Consider the following 15,105-nt stretch of genomic DNA (forward strand, 5'->3'; position numbering starts at 1 on the left):
CATAGAATTCCGTTTGGTGGGGCAGCTGTTTTTTTGGATTATGACTTTGGTGATAGAAGCATCAAATTGCACACACAGAGCTAGAACAGGTTTCTAAAAAGATTTCTAGATGCCCGGCCATCACAGGACGCATTGACCTACATTCCATTGATTTAGGTAAGTCCATTGGGGACTTACATGAAAACAGGCATTGTTCTATAGCTTCCCTGTGCATGTTACCATGTCAATCTGTATGTTAGATAAGATGAATGACAAGTACAGTAGGCTATCTTATGTGTGGTGTCAGTCAGAGAAAAGAGAAACGCTCTCGTTGTCGACTTTGAACCTGTTACGCTGTGTGTTCATTTCATAATTACCACCCTGCCAGTAGCTGGACTACAAAAGGAGGGAATCTCCACATTGAGGATAAGCAATGGAGACTGCGCTGGTGGAATGGAATACTTACCCCATTCCTATTTGCGGTCTTCAACAGCTGGCGAATAGCCGTACATGGTGGCACTACTGTAAATGTGGACCTTCTAATTCGCCATACGGCTCCTATACCGTAGTATATCCATGATTCACCATGATTCACTAGCCCTCTGGAAGTACCTTCTTTGAACCTTTAAAGGCACCCCTTTACGGAGATACGGCACCTCTTAGCTTTTCACTGTCGAACACTCGGCGTATGTTATGTTCTCCAGTGAGTCGGCAGTAACTTATGAATATGAAAAACGGAGCAGGAAAGACAAGTGGTCACCGCAACTATACGACACAATGAACATATTCTCAATTTGTATCCTTCTCTTCTCAATAGACCTTCCTCAATAGCCACCTCAATTTAGTGCTTCATCCAGTAAAATCAATGTATATGCATTCGACCCAAATCCCCTCATATCTGTAGCAGGGGGTTGAGATTCCACCCGTAAAAGTGAAATTGCTCTTGGTGTTGTTGCTCTGTTGGCTTCATTACTTTGATGGGCGTGTGATTGTGTTGTATCTCACGACTTTTTCTTTCTGTTTGTTTTTGTTTCAGCAGGATGGGCTCCCAGGGAGTTTGCAGATAAAGGGTATGTCTCCGTTATTCATTTCTTCCTCTCTCTCTCAGCATACCTGTTTTTCTTTCACTTCCATGACTGTTATTGTAGCGGTGACTACGGAGCTGTTATTGGATAGTTGTGTAAAACGGTTGACGAATTAAACAGTTAGATAATGCACATTTCCATTGAATGAACAAGGAACGTTCTGAAAAAATCAACGTGCTTATGTTGTTTCTGCGAAAAAGGATTTCAGAAGTTTAAAATGAGAACCTGTGTGGTTGGTGGAGTGTGTTGCAATAACTTTGTTTCAAGAAGTCTACCAGTAGCCTTGGCTTGTGCGAGCTGGAACAGCTCATAAGGCTGGAGACTATCTCCTGTTTCTATAGCGTGAGGCAGCTTGATGTACAAGTACACCCCCTGGACAGGACACTAATATATTACAGGGTCTTACCCCCAATCTACACTATGTAAACAAAAGTATGTGGACACCCCTTCAAATTGGTGGATTCGGCTATTTCAGCCAAACCCATGGCTGACAGGTGTATAAAATTGAGCACGCTGCAATGCAATCTCTATAGACAAACATTGGCAGTAGAAGTGCCTTACTGAAGAGCTCATTGACATTCAACGTGGCACCATCATAGGATGCCATCTTTCCAACAAGTCAGTTCGTCAAATTTCTGATGTGATGAATGACGTTTCCCCATCTGGTAGTCCGACGGACGAATCTGGGTTTGGCGGATGCCAGGAGAACGCTACCTGCCCCAATGCATAGTGCCAGCTGTAAAGTTTGGTGGAGGAGGAATAATGGTCTGGGGCTGTTTTTCATGGTTCAGGTTAGGCCCCTTAGTTCCAGTGAAGGCAAATCTTAACGCTCCAGCATACAATGACATTCTAGACGATTCTGTGCTTCCAACTTTGTGGCAACAGTTTGGGGAAGGCCCATTCCTATTTCAGCATGACAATGCCCCTGTGCACAAAGCGAGGTCCATAAATGGTTTGTCAAGATCAGTGTAGAAGAACTTGACTGTCCTGCACAGAGTCCAGACCTCAACCCCATTGAACACCTTTGGGATGATTTGGAACACTGACTGCGAGCCAGGCCTAATCGCCCAACATCAGTGCCCGACCTCACTAATGCTCTTATGGCTGAATGGAAGCAAATCCCTTCAGCAATGTTCCACCGTCTGGTAGAAAGCCTTCCCAGAAGAGTGGAGGCTGTTATAGCAGCAAAGGATTTGGGAATGTGATATTCTACGGGCAGGTATCCACATGCTTTTATACCCCGATGAAGACAGCTTGTCTGTCAAAACGTTGAACATAAATATTTTTGCATCTGAGCTCCTAGAGTATGCGGCTCTCCTTTATTTTTTAAAGTGTTCCACTCCGCTAGCCAGCACCTCGCCTAAAATAGGTGTGCGCTTCTTTCGCCTCTAGATTGTCCACATACTTTTGGACATGTAGTGTATCTCCTTCATGCTCTGTGTCAAGCAGACACTCATCAGGTCCAATTTTTACAGTCTTTGGTATGACTAGGCCAGAGATCGAACTCACAACCTTCCTCAGGGCAGACATTGTAACCACAAGGGAACCTGTACATCAATAAGTTGTGGAAGATGAGAATCCTTCGCTGGGATATATCGACCAAATTGTTGGAAAGGGGAATTGGAGGTAGAAAAAGCACTTTCCCTTCACTGTGAGCAAAATGTCCCGACACAGGCAAGATAAGTAAGAAGTAAACAGGCTATCAAGACTAACATACTGTATTTACTGTTCTGAAGGAGGTGTGTTGCAGTACGTACCACACACTGGTGGTACGGAATCGGAATTCAGATAGTACTGCATACCTTTCAAATAGTGTTTGCTTAAGCCTGCCTGGAGTGCTAGATGGGTGGGGTTTGCTTTGTCTGGTAAGCATTTGAAAGATACTATTTGAACCCAGGTTTGATAGAAATCCACTAGTCATTCCAAAAGGCTTCTATTTTAGGTTTGTACAAAGTACTTCAGAGAGGTAGAACATGAGTTAAACCACTGAAAGGGAATCTGCTCCCTCTGCCTTGCATGAAAGAGACTATCCTATCTACTTAGGCCATCAACGTGGATGTCTATCATTCACTGCAGTGTTGACCCCTTCTCATCTCTTTGAGGAGGGAAGGTGTGAAGAGTAAGCCCGGGGATTTGAATCTCAGGGAATGAGTTTGTCTTTCATATCCCGCTTGTCATCCTCAAAAAAGTGAATAATTATATGAACAAACTAAATAAAAGATTACCATCAGGGGTAATGACATATATATAATTCATTCTTTCATGGGTTATTCCAACTTCTCTTATAATGATACTTGTTAAAACTTTAGGCTACTAAAACTGGTATAATGGTTTGTTTTACTTACAGTACCAGTCAAAACATTTGGACACAACTACTCACCAATTTGTCTTTATTTTCACTATTTTCTACATTGTAGCCACACTTTGCCTTGATGACAGCTTTGCACACTCTTGACATTCTCTCACTCTTGACAACCAGCTTCATGAGGAATGCTTTTCTAACAGTCTTGAAGGAGTTCCCACATATGCTGAGCACTTGTTGGCTGCTTTTCCTTCACTCAGGCCATCTGATGCAGCACTCCCTCACTCTCCTTCTTGGTCAAATAGCCCTTACACAGCCTGTAGGTGTGTTGGGTCATTGTCCTGTTGAAAAACAAATGATAGTTCCATGAAGCGCAAACCAAATGGGATGGCATATTGCTGTAGAATGCTGTGGTAGCCATCCTCGTTAAGTGTTCCTTGAATTCTAAATATATCACTGACAGTGTCACCAGCAAAGCACCCCCACACCATCACACCTCCTCCTCCATGCTTCATGGTGGGAACCACACATGCAGAGATTATCTGTTCACCTACTCTGCAGGAAGAAAATCTCAAATTTGGACTCATCAGACCAAGCAAGTTTCTTGGTCCAAGCAAGTCTCTTCTTAATGGTGTCCTTTAATAGTGCTTTCTTTGCAGCAATTTGACCATGAAGGCCTGATTCACACAGTCTCCTCTGAACAGTTGATGTTAAGATGAGTCTGGTAACTCTAATGAACTTATCCTCTGCAGCAGAGGTAACTCTGGGTCTTCCATTCCTGTGGCAGTCCTCATGAGAGCCAGTTTCATCATAGTGCTTGATGGTTTCTGTGACTGCGCTTGAAGAAACTTTCAAAGTTCTTGAAATGTTCCGCATTGACTGACCTTCATGTCTTTAAATAATGATGGACTGTTGTTTCTCTTTGCTAATTTGAGCTGTTACCAAAGTATGGACTTGGTACAGTATTTTACCAAATAGGGCCTTTCTTCTGTGTACCACCCCTACCCTGATTGGCTCAAATGCATTAAGGAATGAAATTCTACAAATTTACTTTTAACAACAATTGAAATGTATTACCTCACAAAGCTGGTTGAGAGAATGCCACGAGTGTTCAAAGCTATCAGCAAGGCAATGGGTAGCTACTTTGAAGAATCTCAAATATAAAATACATTGTGATTTGTTTAACACTTTTTTGGTTACTACATTATTCCATATGCATTATTTCATAATTTGATGTCTTCACTAATATTCTACAATGCAGAAAATAGTAAAAAATAAAGAAAATCCCTGGAGTGAGTAGGTGTGTCCAAACTTTTGACTGGTACTGTGTATTACATGTTTTAAGCATGTATGGGTCGTTATAATGTCTTATTGCAAGGCTTATTTACAACTGACTTAATATCACTGTTATTTAATCAGGAACATTAGGAGATAATCCTGCGATGTTATAAAGGTGTAATACCCACTTCTGACACGTCTTACAGTCCATTATAACTGCTTCATGATGCATTATACCTCTCAGCGTCAAGTATCACCAACACTTTCAATGTTATTATACAGACTCATAGATACAGTAGTAGTGTATATCAAGCCCAAGTCACCCTATATTTGGTACATGACTTACACTACATGACCAAAAGTTTGTCGTACATACATACATCTGATTCCAAAATCATGGGCCGTAATATGGAGTTGGTCCCCCCTTTGCTGCTATAACAGCCTTCACTCTTTTGGGAAGGCTTTCCACTAGATGTTGGAACATTGCTGCGGGGACATGTTTCCGGTCATAAGAGCATTAGTGAGGTTGGGCACTGATGTTGAGTGATTAGGGCTGGCTCGCAATCTGCATTCCAATTCATTCCAAAGGTGTTCGATGGGGTTGAGGTCAGCGCTCTGTGCAGGCCAGTCAAGTTCTTCTGATCTCAACAAGCCATTTCTGTATGGACCACGCTTTGTGCACTGGGGCATTGTCATGCTGAAACAGGAAAGGGCCGTCCCCAAACCGTTGCCACAAAGTTGGAAGCACAGAATAGTCTAGACTATTGTATGCTGGAGTGTTAAGATTTCCCTTCAATTGAAATAAGGGGCCTAGTCTGAACAATGGCAGATTTGTAAGTCGGACTGCCAGTTGGTGAAGCGTGATCCATCGTTCCAGAGTATGAGTTTCCACTGCTCAAGAGTCCAATGGCGGCAATCTTTACCCCGCGGGTTGCTCAGCCATGGAAACCCATTTCATGAAGCTCCCGACAAACAGTTCTTGTTGCTTGTTGCTTACGTTGCTTCCAGATGCAGTTTGGAACCGAGGACAGACGATTTTGCAGGTCAGACATTTGATTAACTGACTTGTTGGAAAGGGGGCATCCTATGACAGTGCCACGTTAAAATTCACTGAGCTCTTGAGTAAGGTCATTCTACTGCCAATGTTTGTCTGTGGAGATTGCATGGCCGTGTGCTCGATTTTATACACGTGTCAGCTACAGGTGTGGCTGAAACAGCCGAATCCACTAATTTGAAGGGGTGTCCACATACTTAGTGTATTTTTCTGTAAACGTCAATACTTAAAAGAGGTGTTGCATTCCCCAGCAAGAAAACCAAATAATATCGCTGAAACAGAGAGTCACTGACAACTAAGTTGAAACAGGTGGGGTTTTAAGAGGGGTTCTGAAAGACACTCATGGGGGTGTCCACTGAAAGTTAACTAGCAACAACAACAGGACACCCACCATGAGCGGCCCATAAATTTGCCCAAGAAGTAGCAAACAAACGAAAAACCCACACCAAATCTAATGACAGTAAGTAAACCAAAAAGGTGAAGCAAAACAAAAGCAGGGAAGAATCAGGTTGTTAAAATAGGGAGTGCTAAATAAAGGTGTTAACCCTCCACATCTCTCAAGACAACTGGATCACTGGCCCAGCCACTCTTAAATAACATCTGGGCTAGCCAGGTGAAACACCTTCCCACTAATGAGATGGACAAGCCAGTACAGGTGTAACATATACTGACTAACGAGGTGGCACCCATCGGTGCGCTCTACGTGCTAATGTGCTGTACATGCTGAAAGTCTTATCTCGTACCGTAAATGGAAAACCAAAACCTGTAACAGAGGCCAACACACAGATGATAGAGAGTACCTCTAATATCTCCTGTGCACAACATTACCCTGGCACCTAATCGTCCACCAATGTGGCACGAGACAACACAATACTAGAGACAACACAATACTACGGCATGACAAATGTCTTAGTGCTCTCCCACGGTGTCTGACAGATGCATCTCGTCCGACACTCTGTCACCTTTGTAATGTGGAGACCCTTCAGTGCGCGCACACACACGCACGCACGCACGCACGCACGCACGCACGCACGCACGCACACACACACACACACACACACACACACACACACACACACACACACACACACACACACACACACACACACACACACACACACACACACACACACACACACAATGTCAGGAGGTAGAAAGGTGATGCAGTGACCAAGATGTCTGCCACTAAGTGTTATGCAGGGTTGGTAATGGATGTCTCTCAATTTTTTCTCTCCACCTCGGGAAGGTCAAAGCTGAAATTGTAGAGGGGGCATTATCATAAAGGGCGGTCCCCAGCTGTCGGCTTCGATTCAGTTTTATGAACCCTTCTTTGGCATCCTGGCATCTCTGTACTGGTACCCCGTCTAATTCCAGATTGAATTCAAATGTCTGGGAGTCCGATGGACTAATCTGGGTGTGACAGATGCCAGGATAACGCTACCTGACCCAATATGTAGTGCCAACTGTACATTTTGGTGGAGGAGGCATAATGGACTGGGGTTGTTTTTCATGGTTCGGGCTTGGCCCCTTATTTCCAGTGAAGTAAAAGCTAAACGCTCCGGCATACAATGACATTGTAGACAATTCTGTGAACTTTGTGGCAACAGTTTTGGGAAGGCCCTTTCTTGTTTCAACATGACAATGCCCTCATGCACAAAGCGAGGTCCATACATACATTTTTTGTCGAGATCGGTGTTTAAGAACTTGACTGTCCCGCAGAGAGCACTGACCTCAACCCCATAGAACACCTTTGGGATGAATTGGAACGCCGACTGCAAGCCAGGCCTAATCGCCCAACATCAAGTGCCCGTCCTCACTAACACTCTTGTGGCTGAATGGAAGCAAGTCTCCACATCATTGTTCCAACATCTAGTTGAACGTCTTCCCAGAAGAGTGGAGGCTGCTATAGTAACAAAGGCGGGACCAACTCCATATTAATGCCCATGATTTTGGAAAAAGATATTTGACAAGCAGGTGTCCACATACTTTTGGTCATGTAGTGTATCGCTGCCATGTTTTAAGTCATGCACCCGTCCGTCCTTGACTTTTCCTAAATAATTTAATTTAACAAAAATATGTTGTAAGAATTTCAATATCACAAACAGAATTTGTTGTTATAAGCAGTTTGTAGAGGATGTCATTTTTGTTCCCAAGTGCCACAAAGTGACTTTTTCAAATCCTCCTATAGAGTCACGTGCAGGTAAGATTTGGGAAGGCCCTTAGATTTTTTTTAAAATATCAGAAAGAGCCGATTGAGGTTTCCAAAACACTTACCCAAATAAATCTCAGAATTGAAGGGGTTAGCTGCATGCGTGTTTGGAGCACATGGCAACATGAACTAATGAAAATACTATACTGTTTTTTTATATAATTATGTTCGGGTACAGTATACTGACATTATCCAGACCTTCTTAAACACAACCAAAGGATCATTTGAAATGTATTTATTAGACTGTTAGATTGTTTGAGTCAAAATGACTGCTCATTGGCTTAAAAGGGGGTCCCCTGAGGCCCGGTTTGTCTAGCGTTTATGGTTATTTGAATTTATGAACAGTGCAAAACAGGAAGTTAAAACCTTTCGTATTACTTATTGCTATAGCTAGCGCTAAATTGGGATATACAAATATTTTTCAGGTCAAATGTGTAGTCAAATCCAAAGGAATTAATCAATTGTTATGGTGACCTTATATGCCCAAACTACAATATTTTGAGACTCCAGTTCAATCTTCAAAACAGTAAGTTAAGAGTAATTGGATAGACATAACATATCATTACAGTACACAAAGTCAGTTTCTATGCATGCTGTTGTCTCACACATTTTCAGACTGACAGATTGTTATATTTTTACATTTAGTCATTGGTTTGTGGTGCACATAAAACAATTAAGGACAGATCCAGAATAAACCAAAATGATGTCGGACTGGACCGGACAAAAATGGACAGAATACACCAATATCATGCCAGAACGGAGTGTAATCGGAGTACCAAATGAAGCCTGGGACCATATCAATATCTCTGGCTGTTCGGCTTGTTACAAAATACCTTGGGATGTTGTCAGGAAAATGCCATTTGCAGGAGTAAATAGGCTATCCCAACTTACAATATTGAAAAGCTGGTGGAACATACATTTCAGATATATATTATGTCCCAACTGCATGACATTTGGCGCATTCAAAGCCATGCTGTGGTACTATTTGGAACAACAACAAAAAAATCAGAATTGGAAGTTGCAGTTACTCCCTGAATAACAATCACAGAATCCTCTCTGTTTGTTGCTGTGTCAAATGTAGTTTACCTTCTGTTTTGAATTCTACATAAAAACAGACATTGTTTTTTAAGTTACCTGAAACCAGAGTATAAATTCCTCTATCTGTACTACCATCTGTACAACAAGTAACAACTTTGATATAATGATATTATCCTATTACTTTGTATGCTCAGCATCCCACTGCCACCACATCCCAACCCTACCCCAGACTCTGGTACATTTGAATAATTCAAAGGTTGCAAACATTATCCCCTAAATTGTATATTAATCCTAAAATGATATGCCCCCGCCATGAGACTGGGTTACACTTTTAATAACTTTGCAGCACAGCAGTATGTAAGAGCGGAACATTGAACATTTTGCAGTGCACTGCACTTTCCTCTGACAGACTTATTGGCAGGAAGACTCCCTGTTGTTTTAATCACATCCCACAGTCTCCCAATGAGTTAAAATGTAATAGCTTCCATAAGTCTTAATCAGGTTACCGGGAATTAAGATTCACAGAGTGTAGTATACTTTTATTAGCACTCCGTTATGGAGAGAAGTTGAGAAATCGCCTGAAGATATACTGAGCAGTAAAGAGGCCTGGGGTAAGAGTTGGATGACGTAAGGCGCGCTCATGGACAACAGCGACTCTTTGACCAACAAAAACCCTAGTGGTCAGATGGGCATGTCCTAAATACTAGTTAAAGCTGCCTCAATAGCTTGCCTTCTCTATCTGTAATGTACACACAGTGGCTCGTACTGTAGATGCACTTGAAAAATCCTTGTGAATAGAACCATACATTTCCAATGGTCTCGTGGGAGTCATATGTGTGGTCAACGAGATAATATAAAAATCTGAATGAATGCTAGAGTGAATGCTAAAGACGAATGCTACAGTGGCTAATGTTCCGATCATAGTAGGCCAAAGGTCACCTTCATCAGAACTATTCCCCCAAAATATGGTTTGACTGATATTTCCTTATTTAAATCTCTATTGTAACCCCAGGATAGGATTCACTCTACATGAGAAAAGTCAATATTTGCATTTGTTGAATATTCATGGGTGTGAATCCGGTACAGGAGGGACTGTACACTTTAAACAAAAGGATTCTGTGTTTCTAAGGTAATGTGTGCAGGGAGATTACATATTCATTGAGAATGGGATGGTGTGTGCATAGACATGAAACTAATTAGCAACTCTCGAGGTGTTTTTCAAACTTCCTGGAAATTTCACATGGCAGAATGAGTGTTAAAATGGAATTGTTGCTGTTGACAAATCAAGCTTCGATAAATAGCCATTATCATCTTGCTGACTGACTTTCTCATCGTTATATGGTGTCCATATTAGGACAGCCTAATAATAGGAGTCGTGGCAACCCCTCTCATTTTGGGTGCCTACAGAAAATGTAGAATGCCTCATCTCCGCCCAATTGTAAAAACAATAAAAAACATTCTCTCATTTTGCCATTTGGCAGATTTTTTAGTATTTTTAAAACTAATTTCATGCAATTCTTCAGATTTTGCAATTGGGCGGAGATAATTTAGAGTTTTCAAAGGTAATTTCCTGTAATTCTACACATTTTGCCATAAATTTTGACTAAGTAACTATGAAAATCCACTGGGTAAAACGGGTCCATATCAGGGGATATCTTTACATGTAATGTTGTTGATATTCTAGAGCAGTGGTCACAAAACTTTTTTGAGTCGAGATGACTTTCTGAGTCTCAATGCAAGCTGAGATCTACCGTTCCTTTTTTATTTGATTTGTTACATTACTTAAACAATGTAAGCCAATGCAACATTAACCTATTAAAAACAGTACAGTCGTAATGAGGTTAGGCCAGTAGGCTATTGGCCCAATATGTTATCGCTGTGTATTGGATTTGCTTGAATTGCTCCTGCTAATGCATTGTTGTTCTTCTCAGAACGTAAAAAAAACATCTCCCTTTTCTCTGCTGACACTGACCAAAAAGGGACACCTTTTTCCAGCTGATGGCAAAACTTGCACGGCATTTTTTCTGCCTCATGCACAAATTCATGTTGTTATTGTTATGACTAGAGACAGTGAAATATTCCTCCATATTAAAAAAGACCCAAGCGGATAACAATAACAATGCAAACCTATTGATACACTCTCCTACTTATTCATTGCAGCTTAGTGCTGGTTGTAACGCGAGTGGAAGCAGGGAGAAGGCACATTTTATGGATTATAAAAGTTTGAATAGAAAGTGTTGACAGTGCTGAGTAAAAACTTAAACATTCGTTGACAGTCTCTGTCTCTAGTCATGGTTTTAAAAGTTAAGAAATCTTACAGTATCAACTTTGCTGTAGCTTTCTTTTACGCCTGCTACGTTACTGCAGGCATGATAATCTGAGCCAACCGATTGGCCAGCGGTAGACCTATAGTGCCCTTGATTTTCTCCCTCCAGGCCTGCTGGGAAGGGAGTTTATACCTTCAGATGTATGAAATCATTCCAAATGGGAACACGTCGCCTACCCGGCGCTCAGGGCAGCTGAAATGGGTGCACCTACTGCCAACACCACGGGAGGAATTTAAAAAATAGGAATGCAAGACCTATCATTGGGTTTTGTACAGAAATGAACGACTAGGAATGCTTTGAAGATCGACCCGTCGATGGCGATTGACCAGTTGGTGACCACTGTTGTAAAGAATACAGACCATTTCCAGTGCATACAGTATTTTGAGTTTTATGGATATGCACCATATCCTGACACTCTGAATCCAGATGTGTCTTTTAGACGTATATGATATTGGGATTACTCCGAATTACCACACATGGACATTTCCAAATGCCGGATATGGACTCATTCCATATCCAGAGATATGTGAAATCCTATTTCCTCTCTTCCTGTTGACAAATACTGACTGTATACATAGCACATCTGTGTTTTCTCAGCACATTCAAGATAGGAAGCTACTGTAGGGCATACCCCAAATAATGTCCATGTGTGCTTGTGTATGTCACCGTCTCTCCGTTCCGTTTCAACTCCCATCAGTTTACTAGCGCGTGAAATGTCCATTAACAATAAACAGGTATATTGCATATAGTGCATTCAGAAAGTATTCAGACCACCTTCCCTTTTGCCACATTTTGTGACGTTACAGCCTTATTCTAAAATGGGTTCAATAAATGCTTTTCCTTGTCAATCTACACACAATACCCCATAATGACAAAGCAATTTTTTTTATTTTTTTTTGAAAAGTCTTTGTACACGTATTCAGTCCCTTTGCTATTGGACTCGAAATTGAGCTCGGGTGCATCCCGTTTCCATTGAACATCCTTGAGATGTTTCTACAACTTGATTGGAGTCCACCTGTGGTAAATTCAATTGATTGGACATGATTTGGAAAGTGACACACCTGTCTATACAAGGTCCCACTGTTGACAGTGCAGGTCAGAGCAAAAACCAAGCCATGAGGCAGGAGGAATTGTCCATAAAGACAGGATTGTACCTTTAGCATCATACCCAGGAAGCCTCAAAGCTGTAATTGCTGCCAAAGGTGCTTCAACAAAGTACTGGGTAAAGGGTCTGATTACTTAAGTAAATGTCATATTTCAGTTTTATTTTTTTAAATAAATTTGCAAAGAATTTAAAAAAAAATCTGTTACACCAATTTGTAAGTCGCTCTGGATAAGAGCTGATCAGTCTTCTCCTTGTATGAGCTGAAAGTTTAGAGGGACGGCCAGGTCTTGGTAGATTTGCAGTGGTCTGATACTCCTTCCATTTCAATATTATCGCTTGCACAGTGCTCCTTGGGATGTTTAAAGCTTGGGAAATCTTTTTGTATCCAAATCCGGCTTTAAACTTCTTCACAACAGTATCTCGGACCTGCCTGGTGTGTTCCTTGTTCTTCATGATGCTCTCTGCGCTTTTAACGGACCTCTGAGACTATCACAGTGCAGGTGCATATTATACGGAGACTTGATTACACACAGGTCGATTGTAATTATCATCATTAGTCATTTAGGTCAACATTGGATCATTCAGAGATCCTCACTGAACTTCTGGAGAGAGTTTGCTGAATAATTTTGCACGCACAATTTTTCAGTTTTTGATTTGTTAAAAAAGCTTGAAATATCCAATAAATGACGTTCCACTTCATGATTGTGTCCCACTTGTTGTTGATTCTTCACAAAAAAATACAGTTTTATATCTTTATGCTTGAAGCCTGAAATGTGGCAAAAGGTCGCAAAGTTCAAGGGGGCCGAATACTTTCGCAAGGCAGTGTACTTACACTGACACCCCAGCACACACACACACACACACACACACACACACACACACACACACACACACACACACACACACACACACACACACACACACACACACACACACACACACACACACACACACACACACACACACACACACACACACACACATCTCTGAAGCTAAGCAGCTCAGCATCTCTGAAGCTAAGCAGACCAACCTTGTTGGTCCTTGGATGGGAGACCAGGTGCTGCTGGAAGTGGTGTTGGAGGGCCAGTAGGAGGCACTCTTTCCTCTGGTCTAAAACAATTTCCAATGCCACAGGGTAGAGATTAGGGACATTGCCCTGTGTAGGGTGTTGTCTTTTGGATGGAATGTTAAATGGCTGTCCTGACTCTCTGTGGCCACTTAAGATCTCAAGGCACTAAGAGAAGGGATGTTAACCCCAGTGTCCTGGCTAAATTCCATCATGGCCACCTAATCATCCCCAGCTTCCACTTGGCTCATTAATCTCCCCTCCCCTTCCCTGTAACTATTCCCCAGGCCGTTGCTTTAAATGTGTCCTCAGTCAATTTTCCTGGTAAAATGTACACACACATCACATACGCTGCTGCTACTGTCTATTATCTATTATCTATCCTGTTGCCTAGTCACTTTACCCCTACCTATATGTATAGTACATACCTACCTCAATTACCTCATACCACTGCACATCGACTCTGTATTGGTACTCCCTTTATATAGCCATGTTACTTTTGCTCATTCGTTTTATTCCTTATTCACTGTGTATTTATTCCTCGTATCACTACTTCAATTTTTTATTTTGTTTTTTATCTTATCTTTACTCTGCATAGTTCGGAAATGGACCCGTAATTAAGCATTTCACTGTTACTTTACACCTGTTGTCTACGAAGCACGTGACAAAAACATTTGATTTGATTTGATTACATCTGTAAGATCAAACAGACCAAGAGGTTTCGAAGACCAAGAGGTCTACTTTTAAGCGATGATACTCTCTGTACGTTGACACATATATGTTTCTGGCCAACGACATCAGGCAAAGGATGTATGGGATTAAACAAAGATTCATTATTCATTATCATTACTCTCAGTGATCAACGAAGGACTGTGGTAGGACTACTTACAATGGAGGCCATATGGATGGATTGGTGATAAGTTTCTATTCACCCCCTCCCCACTGAAGGTCAACACTGTAATTATATTGAAGGACGACCCTAGATTTTGGCCAATATTCCCCCCATAAATGCATTATTTATCTTGGCACCAAGAGTAGATCAGGATTCAAGCTTTAAAATTAGTTCTTAAGTCACTAGACTTAGCGACACAACTCCGTGGCTGAGAGGGGGAAAATCACGTTCCTGTAATTCTACAGTGGTTTTAGTCGAATGTCTGTTCATAAGCATTTGTCAAGAGGAAATATCTCACTTCACTCTCTCCAAAGTTGGATTAGAATGGCAACGAAGACAGCATAGTTGTGGTGAAATGAAAGTAGGGAGCTGTGCAAAGATCTTGCAAGGCTCTTAGGTATGTAACTCCTCATGTACCCCCCCCCCCCACCCCCTGATTATGCTCCTAAACTCATTTTTTTGTGATTATTATAAGGCACCTGCTGAGCATAAATACAAAGATCCAAATGACGGAGTCGGAACACATGTTCCTGGTTGTATAACCCCAGTCCCTACAGGAGCTTAGTTTTCTCGCTTTCATCTCATCAGTAGTCATTCTGTGACTCATTTGTTACTCGACACATGGATGTTTCCCTCCAAAATAAGTAATATTCCTTGGGCGATTCTGACAAGGCATTAATCCATTTATGCATTCACAATGCTTTTGACTTGGGGCAGTGAGGATGCAGACAACCATAAGGGAACTTGGTTCTACATCCTGCTACTTACTG

At 41.6% G+C, this 15,105-nt stretch overlaps 1 protein-coding gene across 4 annotated transcripts in view; it reads left to right on the forward strand.

Annotated features, from left to right (window-relative positions):
• Window positions 1-15,105, forward strand: part of LOC135546027 (follistatin-related protein 5-like) — a 179,878-nt gene that overhangs the window by 36,364 nt on the left and 128,409 nt on the right. For 2 of the 4 annotated variants that reach the window (XM_064974099.1, XM_064974101.1), the window contains exon 3: window positions 1,016-1,049. In XM_064974099.1, coding sequence (XP_064830171.1) covers window positions 1,016-1,049 — 34 coding nt within the window. Of the gene's footprint in view, window positions 1-629; window positions 683-1,015; window positions 1,050-15,105 lie in introns of those variants that run through there. The other 2 variants (XM_064974102.1, XM_064974100.1) reach the window with 2 other exon arrangements.

The sequence above is a fragment of the Oncorhynchus masou genome, chromosome 9, assembly GCF_036934945.1.
Source record: "Oncorhynchus masou masou isolate Uvic2021 chromosome 9, UVic_Omas_1.1, whole genome shotgun sequence".
In the NCBI taxonomy this organism is placed as follows: Eukaryota; Metazoa; Chordata; class Actinopteri; order Salmoniformes; family Salmonidae; genus Oncorhynchus; species Oncorhynchus masou.